This window comes from Lytechinus variegatus, chromosome 11 (genome assembly GCF_018143015.1).
Source record: "Lytechinus variegatus isolate NC3 chromosome 11, Lvar_3.0, whole genome shotgun sequence".
Classification (NCBI taxonomy): Eukaryota; Metazoa; Echinodermata; class Echinoidea; order Temnopleuroida; family Toxopneustidae; genus Lytechinus; species Lytechinus variegatus.
The window spans coordinates 20,590,988-20,611,221 of NC_054750.1; the positions used below are offsets into that span (position 1 = coordinate 20,590,988).

The 20,234-nt window shown below is 37.3% G+C and overlaps 1 protein-coding gene across 1 annotated transcript in view; it reads right to left on the reverse strand.

The window, feature by feature from the left end:
* LOC121424553 (guanine nucleotide exchange factor subunit RIC1-like) overlaps positions 1 to 17,968 on the reverse strand; it is a 66,058-nt gene extending 48,090 nt beyond the window's left edge. Inside the window, exons 1-2 of the mRNA XM_041620280.1 lie at positions 17,739 to 17,968; positions 10,218 to 10,325 (exon numbers count right to left, since the gene is read on the reverse strand). Coding sequence (XP_041476214.1) covers positions 10,218 to 10,325; positions 17,739 to 17,879 — 249 coding nt within the window. The 5' untranslated portion in view covers positions 17,880 to 17,968. The remainder of the gene's footprint in view (positions 1 to 10,217; positions 10,326 to 17,738) is intronic.
* Positions 17,969 to 20,234: the final 2,266 nt, after the last annotated feature.

Below are 20,234 nucleotides of genomic sequence, written 5' to 3' on the forward strand. Positions count from 1 at the left end.
GCCTAAAACGACAATCTACATTTGAGAAACCTCTTGCATGCCTCCATGTGTACATAAACCAAGCACTACGTGCATGGAGCTACGCCAGTACACTGAGTACAGTGTACAGTGTAAGTTACAATGTAATATTGTACACCTAAATGAGATTTAAATATATTTGAAATGACTACAATGTGTACATGACTACATGTACAATAAGTTGAGCATCATTGTTGTTTTGTCAAGATCAATCTACTATTTGAACTTGACTTCCAAGTCTTGAATGACTGACTGTACATGTACATGTATGTGTGTCATGTCTGCTGTGTGGTTATGGCCGTTGAAAGGAAATGACAACAATAATAGAAAGCAAATTACTAGTCTGTGGCATTTCTACTACATGTCATACACGTACATGTAGTCTGTAGGACATATAATTTTACTTCTGGAACCTTCCAAGCTTCTATAACATGGAGCAGGTTTTCAAAATGTCACAATTGTATCATATGCACTTTTAAAGGGATGCTCTAGTCTGGAGATATTTCTATATCAATAAATAGAGTAAAATTCACAAAGCAAAATGCTGGAAATTTGATCAAAATCGGATAGCAAATAACTGAAGTTATTGAATTTTATAGATTTGCATTAATCTGGTGAAACAGTTCTAGGCATGTCTTTATGAATATTCATTAGATGGGCAGATGACATCATATCCCCACTTGTTCTTTTGTATTTTATTATATGAAATAAGGTTTATTCAAAAAATTTTCGGGTCATTCCATCTGGATTCACCCAGTGGTTGCACCCGACCGTCTCAGAATTCGTTGTAATTTGGTATACATAAAATTCACCATGGCCCAAGCACAAAACAAAAAAAAATAGTCCAATCGGTCCGTCGGTTCTCGCGCTACGGCCCGCCCCTTTCTCCTTGTTTTGACAAAAATAGGCGTGACATTCAACTTTCAATGGCCACTGCGTCGTTACGTGTTGACCAATTTTCATGAAACTGGTACCATTTGATAGGAAATTCAGAGAGGAATCCAAAACATGCATCGAATAATGTATTGGAGCAATTTATAAGGTCATGACCTTTGACCTTAAAGCCTGTGTATAGCTTTGGTAAAGGGTCAATAATGTGACTGATAATCGAATATCATCTAATATGACAGTCTTACTGAAGCGCAGGGCTCGACACTAGCGGCGGTCCGACGGTCCCAGACCGGTAAAAATCGCTGTTGGGCCAGTAGATTTTCAGAAATTGGAAGATTTACTGGTCCGACATGACCAGTAAAAAATATCATTGTCGGGCAGTAATTTTTCCAAAAATAGCAAGATTTAAGGGTCCGACATGACCAGTAATAAAAACCATTGTTGGGCCAATAACTTTTCCAGAAATGGTCAAATTCACAGCAAACCATTTCCCCCCCCCCCCCGTTAAATTCTGCAATTCACACACAGAATACACACAGAATGAATCGCACGTGTTACTAGAGTACTATACAGCATGCATACAGTGTACATGTAGCTAGCCACACAATCCACATGGTGAATTCTCCACTGGCCGCACGAACGAAGCCTGGCTAAACTCTGGCAGAAATCTCTCACAGAACTGTCAAAATTCACGGTTCATACTCATGAAAGGCTCTTATGATGTCCATATTTCCTAAAAATTGGAGTAACTCTGTCATCTGTAAGCAGTAAAAGGGTAAATTTTCACTTCTGTTTGGTTCAAACAGATCGGGTCTCGGGTGGTATCGTCTGAATACATATTAGCCCCACATATGCATTTATGTGTGTTGATACACTTGGTTTCTGACTTTCTTTCGTAGCTATTTTAATTGAGCCAAAAAAGAAACAAATTATTTATGATAATAGTTTTAGCTTTCTTCCTCTGTTTTCTTCCTGTTTTCTTTCCTTCTTTCTTTTCAATCTTTTAATTTTTTTTCTCTATTTCTTTCCTTCCTTCCTTCTTTCCTTCCTTCTTTCCTTCCTTCTTTCCTTCCTTCTTTCCTTCCTTCTTTCCTTCCTTCTTTCCTTCCTTCTTTCCTTCCTTCTTTCCTTCCTTCCTTCCTCCTTTCCTCCCTTCTTTCCTTCCTTCTTTCATTCCTTCTTTCCTTCCATCCTTTCTTTCCTTCCTTCTTTCCTTCCTTCTTTCCTCCCTTCTTTCCTTCCTTCCTTCCATCCTTTCTTTCTTTCTTACTTTCCTTCCTTCTTTCCTTCCTTCCTTCCTTCTTTCCTTCCTTCTTTCCTTCCTTCTTTCCTTCCTTCTTTCCTTCCTTCCTTCCTTCCTTCCTTCTTTCCTTCCTTCCTTCTTTCCTTCCTTCCTTCCTTCCTTCCTTCCTCCTTTCCTCCCTTCTTTCCTTCCTTCTTTCCTTCCTTCTTTCCTTCCTTCCATCCTTTCTTTCTTACTTTCCTTCTTTCCTCCCTCCTTCCTTCCTCCCTCCTTCCTTCCATCCTTTCTTTCTTACTTTCCTTCCTTCTTTCCTTACTTCCTTCCATCCTTTCTTCCTTCTTTTCTTCCTTCCTTCCATCCTTTCTTTCTGACTTTCCTTTCTGACTTTCCTTCCTTCTTTCCTTCCTTCTTTCCTTCCTTCTTTCCTTCCTTCCTCCTTTCCTTCCTTCTTTCCTTCCATCCTTTCTTACTTTCCTTCCTTCTTTCCTTCCTTCTTTCCTCCCTTCTTTCCTCCCTCCTTCCTTCCTTCCATCCTTTCTTTCTTACTTTCCTTCCTTCCATCCTTTCTTTCTTTCTTACTTTCCTTCCTTCTTTCCTTCCTTCCTTCTTTCCTTACTTCTTTCCTTCCATCCTTTCTTTCTGACTTTCCTTCCTTCCTTCTTTCTTTCTTACTCTCTTCGTTTCTGTCTTGCTTTCTTTTTGTCCTTCATTCCTTCGTTTTACGGGGGGGGGGGGGTCACGAAAGGCTAGAAAAATAAACTTGCGCCTTTTTTTTAATGTTTTCTTTACTTTTTGGGACCAGTAGATTTTAGGTTCGGACCAGTAAAAATTTGAACAAGTGGAATGCCTCTGGCCGTCTCACCTGCATCACGCAGTTCAATATAGCAGCAGAGCTCACTTTGAATACTACTCTAACTCGCACAAGATGTTCAGTGATACATGGTTACTCTTATTTCCCTTTTTTATGAACTAGACCAATAAACTTACAGAGATATGATGGTTATTCAACGAAAAACCCCAACATGGCCAAAGTTCATTGACCTTACATGACCTTTGACCTTGATCATGTGACCTGAAACTCGAACAGGATGTTCAGTGATACTTGATTACTCTTATGTACAAGTTTCATGAATCAGATCCATAAACTTTCAAAGTTATGATGGTAATTCAACAGATACACCCAATTCGGCCAAAGTTCATTGACCTTTGACCTTGGTCATGTGACCTGAAACGCGCACAGGATGTTCAGTGATACTTGATTACTCTAATGTCCAAGTTTAATGAACTAGACCAATAAACTTTCAAAGTTATGATGGTAATTCAACAGATACCCCCGTTTCGGCCAAAGTTCATTGACCCTAAATGACCTTTGACCTTAATCATGAGACCTGAAACTTGCACAAAATTTTCAGTGATGCTTGATTACTATTATGTCCAAGTTTCATGAATCAGATCCATAAACTTTCAAAGTTATGATGGGAATTCAACAGATATCCCCAATTCGGCCAAAGTTCATTGACCCTAAATGACCTTTGACCTTGGTCATGTGACGTGAAACTCATGCAGGATGTTCAGTGATACTTGATTAACCTTATGTCCAAGTTTCATGAACTAGGTCCATATATTTTCTAAGTTATGATGACATTTCAAAAACTTAACCTCAGGTTAAGATTTCGATGTTGATTCCTCCAACATGGTCTAAGTTCATTGACCCTAAATGACCTTTGACCTTGGTCATGTGACATGAAACTCTAATAGGATGTTCAGTAATACTTGATTAACCTTATGGCCAAGTTTTATTAACTAGGTCTATATACTTTCTAAGTTATGACATCATTTCAAAAACTTAACCTCAGGTTAAGATTTGATGTTGACGCCGCCGCCGCCGTCGGAAAAGCGGCGCCTACTTCTCACTTTGCTTCGCAGGTGAGACAAAAACTGGGTATCTACTGGTCCGACATGAATAGGTTGGACCAGTAGAAAAAATGGGTTAGTGTGGAGCCCTGCTGAAGCGTCGAGACCGTTAGATATTTTTCCAACTGCACTTCTCTGAGAAAATTTCAAATATTCAAATCTTGGATATATAGCGCCCTCTCTCGGCGATGCTTGTTTTGAATTAAAAAAATGGGCATTCAAGCACTTATCTTATAAATTTAGTGATTAGATATCCAAAAGTTACAGACAAAGAACATATCTTGAAAGTTTCAGCCCATTCCATGATTTGGAATAGGATTTAATTGAAAGACAAAAACACACAGATATTTTAATTTGATCGGGTGACCCGATCAAGTTAAATTTCCATGTAAAATCGCAAAATTTATCCTGTAAAACACATTTTCATTTCATATCCTCCACATCATAACTGTTATAGGGCATATCCATTCATATTAGCTAGCAATGAATTGGAATAGTGATAGGTGCATTTTGGTGGATTTACCAAAACTATACACAAGCTTTAACTTTGACCTTGAGTTTGACCCCCGGACAAACAATTTTTTAACTTGATTTTCGTGTATGTTAATTATTGGTATGATATTGACAAAATATGTTAAAATCAATGATGATATTTTATTTCTTCACCTTTAAAAACTCTTCCAAAGATACCATGAAATTTCACTCTAGTCCCACACTAGTAAACTTGTAAACACTTTACTAACATGATATTCATGTTAGTAAAGTGTTTACAAGTTACATGATTTCTTCCAATCTTAAGTTACAGCATGCAAACACATGAAAAGAAATTAAGCTTAATCAGTTTACAAATAAAAGATTAAACCTTTATGCTCATGAATAGGTATCTGTTAATAGGCATTTTATGATTCAGCAATATATATCATATACATATATATATACATGTATATATTTTGATGATAAAAGTGAAGACTTTACTACCATGAATATATATGATATACACTGTATATTGCCGAACATCAAAATGAATATATATTGATGAACATCAAAATGCCTAAACAGGTACCTATTCATGAGCATAAAGGTTTAATCTTTTATTTGTGAACTGATTAAGCTTAATTTCTTTTCATGTGCTTGCATACTGTAACTTAAGATTGGAAGAAATCATGTAAACTGGTAAACACTTTACTAACATGAATATCAGTGTGTGGGACTAGAGTGAAATTTCATGATATCTTTGGAAGAGTTTTTAAAGGTGAAGAAATAAAATATCATCATTGATTTCAACATATTTTGTCAATATCATACCAATAATTAACATACACGAAAATCAAGATAAAAAATTATTTGTCCGGGGGGTCAAACTCAAAGTCAAAGTTAAGGTCAAAGGTCATGACCTTATAAATTGCTCCAATACATTATTCGATGCATGTTTTGGATTCCTCTCTGAATTTCCTATCAAATGGTACCAGTTTCATGAAAATTGGTCAACACGTAACAACGCAGTGGCCATTGAAAGTTGAAGGTCACGCCCCTTTTTGTCAAAACAAGGAGAAAAGGGCGGGCCGTAGCGCGAGAACCGACGGACCGATTGGACTAATTTTTTTTGTTTTGTGCTTGGGCCATGGTGAATTTTATGTATACCAAATTACAACAAATTCAGAGACGGTCGGGTGCAAAATTGCACATTCATTGGGCGAATTGGCATGGAATGACCCTTTCTACCAAGAACTAAAACAATTGGATTGACAACTGGTTAAATGTACATCAGTTATTTATTGCCACAACTTATTCCATCATATTAATGGAGACACATCATACATGTATGATTTCAAGTAATAACATTACAAGAAAAAAGAAAATGGGGATGTGACATTATCAGTCCACCTATTGAATATTCATGACAATGTGCATAACTGCATAACTGCATATAGTGATAAACTTTAAAATTCAATAACTTTCTTATTTGTTATCCAATTTGATGAAATTTTGAGCATTCTGCTCTGTTAATTTTACTCTATTTCATATTTGTTTTCAGCCCAAACAATCCCTTTAAATCTTTACAGAATGCTCCCCTGACATACAATGCAAATGTATAGAGCAAATGGGCAATACAGGTATACAGTAAACATGTACATGTATGTACATGAAGGCGTACATAAACATACATGTATGTACACTTGACTGTTACAATGTACATGTATGTACATGTAGGCCCTACATCTATATTTTTTCCAAGTACATGTAAATATGTACATGCACATTTCCAGGTGAAAACTCAACAGGTGCTCTCAAAGCTTTATTTAAACTTGACCTTTGCATTTAGCAGCAGGTGGGTAAAAGATTCATAATCTCTCTTGAAGCCCTGGAGATCATTATAACACCCCCCCCCCATGTAACAAACAGGTTTCCTCTCTTGACACACTAGGCGGTGCTGCACCATCCTCGAGTTTGCCCAATCTCAAGATTTTAGCCCGATCTGCCCTCTTCGCGATTAATCTCAAGATTCAAGAAACCCCCCTCTCCACCATCGCAAGAAGAACAATTCCTGCTCGAGCGAGGCATCGATGCATTGCCGTGTATAAATAATCATCATATCATCATCATCACCTACGAATTAGCGTGATAATTCGTGAAATAGCGTGCTACATGTATTTTGCAAATAATCCCAAGTTGACTTGGGATTGCAATCTCGAGATTAATCCTACGAAATAGCGCGATAATTGCATCTGCATTGCAAATAATCTCGAGATTATTCAGATCGAGATAATTTGCCAGAACAAAAATAGCGCGCTAATTTGAAAACTCGGGATGGTGCACACGGCCCTACTGTCATTCATACAGCTCAATGTTATAACACAGCTGAATGGGCAATGCACCTAAATGGGCAATTCAATTGGGTGTCACCATTAGCACAGTGAAGCAATATCAACAATAGAAGCAAACAATAGCCCATTTGTACTACTAATGAAGTACGTGTACCGGTAATTGTAGATGACCCTTTCCTTGCAAGCAAGCTTTCATGTCTGAAAAAATGACTGCATGTACTGACATACCTGTACATTGTAAATTATAACTCATAAACATGTAAATCCCAAAACACAGGAGACTGATCTACATTTTTCAGACAGGATACAGTACAGGCCTGCATACTTCAGTTGGCCTTTCATGTGCGGCTACATTACACTGTACATACATGTACTTGAAGGCTTCATTTTATAACCATGAATTCTTTTGTATTCATTACAAAATGTCTTTTTTTGAAATAGGAATGGTGATTTAACTGTGTGTTTGACTACAAAATATAGCCAACAAGACTCAGAAAAAAGACCAAATTGTGGTTCTCTCTCTCTCTCTCTCTCTTGTCTAGAGGGAAGGGTTTATGGTCAGAGTACCAGTAGGGCCTACATGCTGGTAAAAAGACTGAAATGAATTGAATTGTGATATAAACATTCAATATTTTTCTTTTTATGTACACCATAAAATTTTGTAAATCGCTGATCTGATCGAAAAAAAAGGTATTAAGTGAAGAAAAAATTGAAACAAACTTGACTAGAGACCAGCAACATAAACAAAACTTCCTAAATCAGCTGACTGTGTGAATCAGTGAGGTGACAGAGGTCAGACAGGGTCACATTACTGCCAGCACAAGCACCTAGTCTGCAAGCACAGACTAAAATTTGACAATTCAATAAATTATGTTCATGATGCGGACTAGACTCCAAACCATGTCTGTTTCATGTCAAAGAGAACAGCCACAGGACAGGCATAAGCAAATATTCTTCTTCAGATTCTGCAATAAAACAATTCCATGCAGTACATGAACATGTAAACACCAGTGGGTACATGTATATGTCTGCAGACTATAAAACAATCACCCTGGTACAAATAGCGCAAGTTACAGTACTAGTATGTACATGTACACCTACAATGTACATGTATATGGTTTGTAAAAGATACTGCAACCTGCACGGTGAATACTTTTGTTGAAAATTGTAAACTGATTTTACAATATAGCCTGTCTACACTATATTTAAGGCTCTTTCTCAAGTTTATCAAAAATGAAAGTGAAGAAAACTCAAACAATCCTACATGGATTTAATAAATGTTCACTGAAAATTTTGAAAAAATAAAAAAATGTAAAATATATTTTATGAGCTTTGCTTTAATATAACATGAGTGTGGCTAAGGCGAGCACATAATATGCCCACCTCAACTGTAACATGGAAAATGGAGTTATTGGTCAAGCAAGAAAAGTGGAAGGTGGCGACTTCACCTTTGACCTTCTGACCTCAAAATCAATAGAATTGCTGGGATCTATGCTAGTATCATACACCCCAAATTGTATGAGCCTAGGTTAAGTTTAATTTAAGTTATGCATTAAAAAGGATTTCAGAAGGGTAAGATGAAAACATGTCACTGTGATTTCAACCTTTGACCTGTTGACCTCAAAATCAATAGGCTTCCTGGGATCCATGTTAGTGTCATACACACTAAATTATATAAGCCTAGGTTAAGTTAAACTTAATTTATCATGTTTACAAGGACTTCAGAAGGGTAATATGAAAACATGTCAGTGTGACCTACTTTCACCTCAAAAATTATAGGCTTCCTAGGATTAATGCGTATCATACACACCAAATTATATGAGCCTAGGTTACATGTATAAAGTTAAACTGAAGTTATCGCATTTACAAGGACTTCAAGAGGGTAATATGAAAACATGTCAGTGTGACCTTGAACTTTAACCTTTCAACCTCAAAATCGACAGGCTTCCTGGTATCCATGCTAGTATCATACACACCAAATTATATGAGCCTAGGTTAAATTAAACTGAAGTTATCGCGTTTATAAGGATGCAGAAGTAAAGATGAAAACATGTTGGTGTAACCTTGACCTTTGACCTTTTGATTTAAAATCGACAGGCTTCAGAGGATCCATGCTAGTATCATACACACCAAATTGTATGAGCCTAAGTTCAGTTAAACTGAAGTTATCACATTTACAAGGAAATGTTAACAAACAGACAGACGGACGAACACCGAGCATGATACCTTAATACATCCCGTCTAGGACGGGCGTACAAAAACAACAACCAGGGGCCCGTTGCTTAAAACTTTTTACCTGAGAAAACTCAGGTTGTTTTTATCGGAGTTTTTGGCCTGTGCTAAAGTCAATGGCGGAAATCAGACTAACCTTAGTTTTCAGTTTTTACCAGAGTTTTCTCAGGTAAAAAGTTTTATGCAACAGGCTTCAGGGCAATATAAGAATTGATCATGAACTTGCTATATCTTTTGTATTTTATTAGGCCCTAATTCATTTTTGTATTTCATTTTATCAAGTTGCAAAAACAGCAAGTCCACACATACAAGTACAGGGACTGGGAATCAAACCCATGTTTTGCATGAAAAGGGAATAAAAAAAAAATCAACAGATATATACTATAATATTAATGAAATACATTTAAAACGGAGGTGGGGGGGTTACCCCCTTTTGAGAGGCACAATTAAAATTTGTAATGCAAAAAATACTGTTAAAACAGAAATGTGTACCTTCCCCCCTTTCTGACAGTAAAGACCCTTTTTTCCTGCTTGGGGAAAATGTGCCCCCCCCCCTTTGGAAAATCCTGGATCTGCCCCTGCATGTAGATGTACAAAAGAAATAGTGGGCAGGACCTTTGTCCGACTGTACTGAAAATAATGTGCATTAAAAGTGTTTTGTTTTGAAAAATTAAGTGAAAATTTAAATTTTCCTAAAAACTTTGTTTTCATCCAATTCTGATTTTTTTTTAGTTATGCTTGTTGGATTTTGCTCTATATTAATTTATCTGTAGGCCTGAGTCATGTCAGATTTTTATGTTCCAGAATCGGACAGTGTTTTGCCGGTCAGAATCTGGTATTCCGATAAATGAATTCACGAACGGGAAAGTACAAAAAATAGCGTACCTAACCATGGCAACAGGCATCAATTTCACGCACTGTGACAAAATGGCGCATCAGCATTGGAATTCTTTAATATGCGGTATATAAGCATAATTTATACAAGAAATCTGCATAAACCATGGGTTCAACCAATGGTCTTGAAAACCACCTTTGTGAAGTCGACCCGTAAAGCCAAACACAGTACATACAAAAGTGCCACTGTATCTACTTACAGCCACAGCGATGACACTTGAGTCTGGTTTCCATTCTGCCTCACAGTTTGTTCCCAGGACCACCACTGAGTCATCAGAACGACGATAGCTCACAATCAGTACACAAGGCTGTGTGGAAGAAATGCAAAAACAAGAACAGCTATATCACTATGACCAAGAATGTGTTTATGAGAAGAAAAAAATCACACTCGCAGTTTAAAGGACAAGTCCATTCCAACAAAAAGTTGATAATTCAACAAGCATAACACTGAAAATTTCATCGAAATCGGAAGTAAAATTTTAAAGTTTCGCTTCATTTCACAAAACATTAATACATGCACATCTCGGTCGGTATGCAAATGAGGAACTGATGACATCACTCACTCATTATTTTTGTATTTTACTGTATGAAATATTTTTATATTCTCGTCATCGTCATGTAAAATGAAGTTTCATTCCTCCCTGAACACATGGAATTCCCTTACAGTTTAACATTTTGTGCTTCAAGCAAGGAGGTCCTAATCGTCAAATTCGTAAAAATTGAAATATTGTATAATTCAAACAATAGAAAATAGAAGAAATAGTGAGTGAGTGAGATCATCGACTCTCTCATTTGGATGTATCTGGCTCGTTCATACTATTTTGTTAAAAATAAGCGAAATGTCATAAATTTCTTATCTTACATCCGATTTTGATGAAATTTTCAGCATTGTGCATTTGTGCTTGCCTGATTTTTCTCTATTGATTCAAATCAACACTTTTCTGAGTTGGACTTGACCTTTAACTTTGACATGTACATATGACTTCACTGTTTTGTGCACCAAGTTATAAAGCAGTTCCTTAACCCATAAAAGGTATTTTTTTAAATACACTTGCAGGTATAGGCCTAATTTGTGGAAACTGTTTTACATGTATTATGAACATGGAGGCCTAATTATAAACATGTACATGTACATGTACAGTGTATGCACTGTACAATACATGTGGTATACATGTACCTACATAACAATGCTACATGTAGCTTTAGGCCTAAATGTAGTCTGATATTGACAGTGTTGCTACTGTGGGCAAACACTTCAGCCATATTTTGCTTCTTGATTAAATAAACTGCTCCTTGAAAGGAGAAGAAAACTTTCAGAGCAAACATATTTTTCTTTTTGCCTTGCTTCTGAAAACATACATGTTACATGATACATAAACAAGTTGGAAAAAATAATTGAAGGAGCTTCATACAATAGTGTTCAGTATAAGGACATTCAAATCATATCAATTAGAAAAAGGAAAATATAATATTTGATGAAATAAAGTGTACTGGCACTTGAACACACGATGATGAGTGCACAACTGGATGAATACATCATGCACCAATTTTACTGCAACAAACATAAATACCTTGGGGTTTCTGTAAACACATTGCGATAATGGGCTAGCTAGCTGGAAGAAAGGAAATGCAGGCAAGATTCAACAAACTAGTGAACTGGAATTGGAAATTCATTAGTCATAACCCTGCAGGCATGGAGCTTTCCCTCAGGAAACATTCGGTTTCAGCCTTACAGAGCATAATAAATGCAGGTTGAGAGTAATGTTATGATTCATGCAATACACTGTACTGTACATGGACATGCATGAGAGTGTGCATTGTGTGCTCAGTACTGTCACATGTACACGTACATACTGTATGTACATGTACTGTAAACCCTGGCCTGTATGAGGACAATTGAAAGGAAACCACTTTAAATTGAAGAAAAAAATATATACAAAAAATTAAAACAAGAATTATCATATCCTTCAGGCCAATTTATCAAACTGAAGGTTCAGAACTTATGTACATGTATCAGCGAAAAGGAAACCAAGTTTTCATGATCCTCTGTGAGAAAATTGTAAATGAAACTTACATTTTCAAAAACAATTCTATATCAGCAGTAGTGCTGTTATCGATAACCTCTTCGCCAGTCTTGTCGATAATCGGATGTCTTTTGCCACTTAGCGATATCGAAAACCTTTTTTTCGTTGTCGATAATACCAGCTATATGTAGGGAAATGACAGTGATTTTCCGCGATTGCAGAAAACGGACGGAATTCGCAGAAATGGCCTTTTGAAAGTGGCTTTTCAAATGGAAAAATACGGAAAACATATTTTTCCTCAAAATGCACAGAACAGCAACAGAAATTACTCCAAAATCTCAACAAAATATGAATACTAGCCACAAAACATGATCTCGCTTCGCTATAATCATGACAATCCAAACATCATGACTGTACTTGACTCCATTTGATCGTTTCGAAAACATCTAGGCTTTTATTACATGTACCGTGTGTTACTCTACTGCAGCAGGCAACAAAGTTGATGTGCATTTTGCTCGCACTCATTTTCTATTTTGGACAGCATTATCATATCGGTGCTTGACTACGGTAAGTAATGTAACAGACTATAAACCGCACCCGTGGAGTAACCGGCGTTCTTGTTGTACATTGCAAAGTACAATATGGTACACAAGATCAGTAGTATCACGATATCAATAACACTACCATGGCTTACCCGGCGTAGGAGAGGAAGTACAATGTAACTTCACATTTCCCACATCACAACCCCACTATCACTTCCAGAATTCTGTCTAGCATTTGATGTCTTAATAGCATGAATTTTGAATACGGAATTACAGGAAGGTTCACGAAACAAAGAAATTTGAGATTTTTTTCCAGTTGTTTTTATACCCCTTCGTGCTATCTCTTCATTCTCTTGTGTGTGGTGGTAACTATGAAACAAGAAGCAAATAGGAAAGAAACAAGTGGAGTGCCTCTGGCAGTCTCACCTGCATTACGCGATTCAATATACATGTACATGTAGCAGCAGTGCTGGCTTTGAAAATTACTTTGAAAATTACTTTGAAAATGATACAATACTAGGTTCACTGACCATAAATGACGTTTGACCTTGATCATGTGACATAAGACTTGCCAGTGATAATTGATTACCCTTCCTATGTCCACATTTCATAAACTATATACATAAACTTTGAAATTTATAACATAAATTTAATAATTGCCTCTAATGGCCAAAGTTCATTGACCTTAAATGACCTTTGACTTTGGTCATGTGACCTGAAACTTACATGTACATGAGATGTTTAGTGATACTTGATTACTCTTATGTCCAAGTTTTATGAACTAGATCCATACACTTTCAGAGTTATGATGGTTATAAAACAAATACATGTACCCCCCACATGGTCAAAGTTCATTGACCCTAAATGACCTTTGACCATGGTCATGTGACTTGAAACTTGGGTAAGATGTTCAGCAACATTTGATTACCCTTATGGCCAAGTTTCATGAACTAGGTTCATATACTTTTGAAGTTATGACATTTCCAAACCTAACCTTAGGTTAAGATTTCGATGTTGATTCCCCCAACATGGTCTATTAAAGTTTGTTGACCCTAAATGACCTTTGATCTTGGTCATGTGCCCTGAAACTCAGTCAGGATGCTCAGTAATTCTTTATTAACCTTAAGTCCAAGTTTCATGAATTAGTTCCATATACTTTCTCTAAGTTATGCTTTCATTTTAAAACTTAACCTTCGGTTAAGATTTGATGTCGACATCGCCGCCTCCGTCGGAAAAGTGGCGCCTTGTCTCCCTCTGCTCTGCGGGTGAGACAAAAATTAGCTGGCGGGCAGTAATTTCCTAACAGGACTTCGGGGGGGGGGGGATAAAATGAATACTAGAAGGAAAATGTTTTTAAAAAATAGAAAAATGAAGGAAGAAAGAAGAGGGAAAATGAAGATTAATTTTACCAGGAAGGAGAAAGAGAAGAATGAAAAGGAAAATTTTTTTAAATAGAAAAGACAGGAAAAAGAAAAGGCAAGAACATGGAGAAATGACAAAAAATAACAATAAGAAAAGGAAAATAAAAAAGAAAGAGGTATGAATGTGGCGAAATAAGAAAGAGAAGATAAAGAAAAGGAAAATAAAAGAAAATAGAGAGATATGAACACATGGAGAAATAAAAAAGAGAAGAAAAATAAGAGGAAAATAAAGAAAAATAGATAGACAGAGGTAAAAGAATAGACAAGAAAGAAGCAAGAACGTGGAAAAAATGAGGAAGGAAGAGAGGAAAGATATTAGAGGAAAATGCATTTTGAAGCATTAAGCTAATTAATTCTCAATTAAAAGTGGGGCCCTTTGAGTTCTTCTAATTGCCTGCAGTTGAATAGATACAGTAAAATGTAAAGCGCCAGCTTAATTCGCACTATAACCAATGCAAGCTCTCGCTCGTAACAGGTGACAAAAGGCATTACCGACTACCGAGTATGCAGTGTCTGTTCAAACTTTGTCAGGGAACTTCACTGCTTTGAATCAATGACTTATAAATATAAAGTCACACTATTCATAAAGTTGAAATTGGTTTCAAGAAGGTACATGTACATGTAGGTGCATTTGTTAATCATACTTTTATGGACGATTATTGATTAAGATCGTACTAATTGCTTCCAATAACCCGCGGCTCATACCCCTCTAAATGACATTGCCCTAGGCGGCTAGGCCCGGCCACCAGATGTGTTGTAACTGGCAGATGTCTATGGTACTACATATTCGGTAGGGGTTAAGATGGGCTGCTAAATTTTCTTGAGTCTTTCTCTAGCCTATCAAATGCCTTGTCATGATACATCAAAACATCACATCCATGCAAATTTACAACACACAAGTCTAGGCGGCCTAGTGTCTTAAAACATATTTTAAAACAAGCTTTCAGCTTGGCGCAAAGTGGCCTTGGATGCCCCAAAATTTCAAGGGGCATCAAGGCCATTCTAAAGGGCATGAAGACCACTTTTATTCTGGTCAAAAGGGCACCAGGGCAAATTTTCCTAACAATGACAAGCAGGCCTTTGTAGTGCAACCTACAGGTACTCCAGCTCTTCCTTATCAGAGTGTAGATCTGTCGAGAAAAAATTCTATCAGGGGCACAAAAATCAATTCTGGTGAAAATTTTTAGGGCTCCATTTTTCTGGGGCTTCCTTTCCACTTTTAAAAAATTCATTGTTTTATGTTGAGTTTCCTGACAAAACTACCAAATTCTAGAGAAAAAAAAATTTCACATCAATCCACACTTCTCTTGCCAAGTAATGTACATGTATTGCTAATGCCAAACAGCAAGTGTCATACAAATGGAAGTAAAATTCAACAAATATCAAAATTCATTTATCAAAATGTAAAATTAAAATAGATCTATAAACAAGGAGTTGAAATCATTCCACAAAAGTCCCATCGTGGATCACTTCACGATGTGCACAGCTCAGCCTCAATCACACTGCACGCACACTCAATCATCCACAGCAGTGACAGCACTATAGAGCGGATATCTAGGCCACCAAAACCAGGGAAGAAATCTTCTCATCCCTGCTAAACTGCAGACTTTTTTTTTATGAATTCCAAAAGCAGTAGGACATCTCTCTAGTATAAATCATGTGAAACTATGACAATAAATGTTGAATATCACCCAGAATTATTACTTCAATGCAGTGACAATTCATTGTATTTGTTTGATACATGTTGATGAAAATCGGCCAGACAGTTCCATTATCCGAAGGGAATTTCTGATAATCATTTCAAGAAAATAGGCTCAAAATTTAGTTTTTTATGACTACAATTAATATTAAACTATACAAGAAAAATTGTTTGATGATTCCATCTTTAATATATTATATTGTATATATTTGAAATGGACTAATAATTTCCCTCAAACCTCCAAATCCCCCTCCATTATGAATGGACTCTTCTCTAAAACTACTGTATTTGGGGAATTAAATGTACTAACTCATCGTACTACTCGCTGTGCTGCAAAACAGTGGCAAAATACATTTTCACTAGTCACTGAGGTTTACTTCAATTCATTTGACAGGGGCCCAGTTCTCAATGCGGGAGCAAATGGCCGCTGCAACTTCTGGGTTGCACATCGCATGTGGTGCGACACAATTCAGATCAGTGGCTCTCGCACGCATTGACTTTTGAACGTGCGATGTGCTATGTCGAACGAAGGGCAGGGATTGTCGATTCTCGCCCGTGAAACATGGCGATAAATTTCAAGATTTTATTTTTTAGGTCTATTGATGACTACATGTAGGCTAGACCCTATTGAGTACTATTGACATTGCTCAGTCTGGAATTTGAAAATGAACATCATTGCAAAAAATATTTGTCAAACAATGCCATGGATGGTGCAAATATCACTTTGTGAAAAGAAATTTGAGAACAAAAACTATTGCAGTAAAGCTCAACACGTCGTATCTTGGGCATGTTACTGTAAAAGTGGAAATTTTTGCGCATTTCGCAGCAAGATCGGCAAGCGCAAATTTAAAAACACACAAATTTATGAGCATCTTTGTCAATGCAACTTTTGAACCGCGGTTCAATTGCATGTATTGTTTTGGCAAAGAGATTGCATAATTTGACTTATTGAGGGCGACATTTAAGCAAGCAATCTTGAACTCCAAAATCATATGCATCGCGAGAATTGTTCCAAAGCAATGCAATCATTTTTTTTTTCAGTTTCAGATCGGTATTTAAATTATGATTTTGGTTGAAATATAAATTGCTTTTGCTGTTTGATTGGTGAGTGTTTAACCTTAGATCTGTTTAGTTTTTAAGAAGACATTGGGTTGATCGCCCATGTTTGTTGATTGATCCCACGCACTTTGATAGCCGTACTCCCCCCGGTCCTTACCCGGTGCTCGGCCGTTCATACTAGGCAGGCCAGCAGTTAGCAGCAGCGCCTCCGTTTTGCCTTCCCCGATGTCCGCCCAGCAAAAAGTTGCGCTGAATGTCACAAAAGCTCATGATTGGATCAAAACAATGCTGAATTATGCTGCTTTAGAGCTAGAATTATGATCAGAAAATATGATTTAGTTGCTGAAATGTTGATTAAAACCAGATGGGCAAGTAGGAAGCGACTAGTTCTGTAGTTTGTGATTATGGAGTGTGCAGCGCGAATTTAAGAACCCGCGAATTTGTTTTGAAGCCGCCAAGCGCAAAAAATTAATCACGCGAAATAACAGCTTTTACAGTACGGTACTCTAAATAACTTTTAAAAGTTAGCCTGTAATCTGAACTCAGTCCGAAGTCGACGAAGCTCGGGTGCGATCAAACGGAATTATCTCAGACTGTCATGTCTTGACTCATTGTCATTGTCAATCTGTCAGACTCAAGAGTCTCGCTCAGCTTGGTTCTCACTTCTCAGCAGAGATTTTACATCTTCATGCCTTGGCATGCTTGGTTTGTAATAAATTCGTGGTGGAATTTTGAGAAAATACTGACTTTTTTGTGTTATGTTGGCACGTCATTGTCGAAGCTCGCCCCCGCACCCCGCAGACTCGTCATCGCTGACTACGTCAGTCCAACAAGTTACCCGACGACTGGGCGCTGGGCCGCAACACTGCGACTCGCAACAGCCAACACTCACACTGCACTGGCAGTGGCACTACGCCTACGGAGTACCGGTACGGTACCGTACCGAGCTGGGAGTGAGATTAAATACGGTACATACCTTGCACTGCCAAAGATGCACCGCCTGCAAGGTTACAACAGCAAATAATGTCCTTTCCCGGTTAGCAATAATACACTGTACTGGATCGTCGTCTTCGTTTGGTAATTGAAGATATTTTGGCCACCCTACTGGAAAATACATCTTGAGATCGTTTTATTCCTTGATTAGAGTTCCTCCGTACCCATTTTCCGTTTTCCCTTATATGACCGATATCGCACCTAATTTTGTGATCGATCCCTCTTCTTGAGTACAGGCTTGAGCTCGGTTATTTACACACCGCGTGATTGGTAGTACAACATCCCTTTGTTGAGTATTATCCACTAAGAATCGGCGTCTCATTAGCGATTTCTAAAGAGGGAAATGTCCTTAGACTTTTTTCCCAGTTGTTCAATCAGTAATTGTAGTTATTACGATAGCCCCGAGGGCGATGCCCAAGTGCTATTAGAGATGTCTTCCATTCCAAAGTAAAGCAGGGGCGTACGTAGCTATGGGGAGCCTGGGAGGACGTGCCCCCCCTGAGATTTGGTGTCTCCCCAGGATCCCCCGCTCCCCCCAGGTGCCCCCGGTCCTGAGAAAATATTTGCGAAACAAAAAAAAGAAAGGGAGAGAATTAGAACGAAAAAAAGAAAAAGAAGGGGAAAGATAGAAGGGGAAAAAATAGGAGGAAGACGAGTGACTAAAATTAGGTGAGGGGAAAACTTGCAAATAAATAGGGGAGACTTGGGAGAAATGGGACATTTTGGCATAATCAGGAAAGATTCCTTGTAACTTTTTTAATTTTATGTCAAGCTAGGCCATTATCAAAATGTACTTACTATAGATACTGAAGTATGTATTGCCACCCCTACAATTCTATTTTGTGTAATTAATGATTTTTGAAACCCTTAATTTTGGGGTAACATGGGACACCCCGGGGTGCAATGGGACATCAAGGGGGGTGAAATGGGACGACCACAAAAAGCCAATCAGTAAATCCTCACTTTAGGAGATTTAAGATAAAGCAAACGTTTTTTAATGAAGATATAAGACAAAAACAGATGAATTTTTGAACAGAAGGCCCTTTACAAGCTCTACTAACAGCCGCTTGGTTGAGGGAAAAAAACATAATCGCAGAACATTATCCTTTTTTACAAAGTGCATACACCATTCTCGCCCTTTTCTTTCTGAAAGTTCCTTTTTTTTTCTTTCCTTTTCCTCTCTTTTTTCATTTAAAGATTACACTTCTACAATTAATGAACACACAATGGGCCATAACGTTGTAATTAAACATCGTCTTTTGAAGAACACAAACAATGCTAAAAACAACTGTTGCATGCAAGAACACTCAACATAAGAACAAGTAAAAAATATGATAACAATTGAACTATTACATACGAATTTTCTCATAAAATCATTGTTTTCCTTAAATATTAAACCTCTTAGTATAAAATGAAAAAACGTTGTAAGCTTTTGAGTCTAATCAACACAAAGCCAAGGGCGCCGGAAGCGGGGGGGGGGGGGGCAGGGGGCACTTGCCCCCCCCCCCAAATTGGGGGGGCAAAACAAGATTCTGCCCCCCCCCCCATGTGCCCCCCTGAAAGTAGAAAAATGATAAATTATTTAAGGACAAAAGTAAACGATGAAGGCACTTTTCTGCCTAAAAATTGTCATTTCCATTGTTTAAAAATGATTTTTTTTTGCCCCTGACGGGGCAATTACATTATCATAGTAAGCCTCGCGTCTTTTGACGAACAGTTCCTCTGTGAAACATACCTTTGATAAGCCCCTTTTCCATCTTATTACAGTGTGATAACGTTTAACCTTTTAATGAATACATTTCAGACTAAAACCGAATGGCAAGCTATTTTTTTTAAATATCTAAACCTACAAATAATGAAAAAGATGGGTATCTTCTTAGATAAATGATTTGATTTTATATATTTCGATCTAAAAAGTGAAAAAAAAATCAAGCACGTTTTGAAATAAAGAGATGGTTGTGTATTTATGCAAAAGCGCGAGCGATTTTTTTTTATTTCTATACTATGACCTGAAAGTTTTTTTTCCAATTATTCCCCTCCCTTCCATCATTCAACTTTCTTCCCGGTTCTATCTTTCTTCTTATCTTTCTCCTCACCTTCCGCCGCTTCGCCCCCTTGATCTACCTATGATGACCCCTCCCACGGCAGGAATTTGGTGTAAAAATGGAATATAAAAGTCTCATTAATAGAGTGTTTAAAAACAATTTTTGGGGATTAAACATAGTTAAAGTTCACTGTGAAGGATTAATCATAACTCATGAAAACTATTCTTTGTACTGAGTACGCGAACAATGAAAATATTCTTATATTCCAAGTAAATTTGGAATAAAGGGAAAGTGAATTGGCTTAACAAAGGTATGATTTTACTGGGTATGGAACATTCTCGTCTACCATCTATGCACTAAATTTACTTATAAGTATCCAGAGGCGATTTTTTTTTCGTCATTTTTATTAGATATGAAATTGACAATGGCCATCG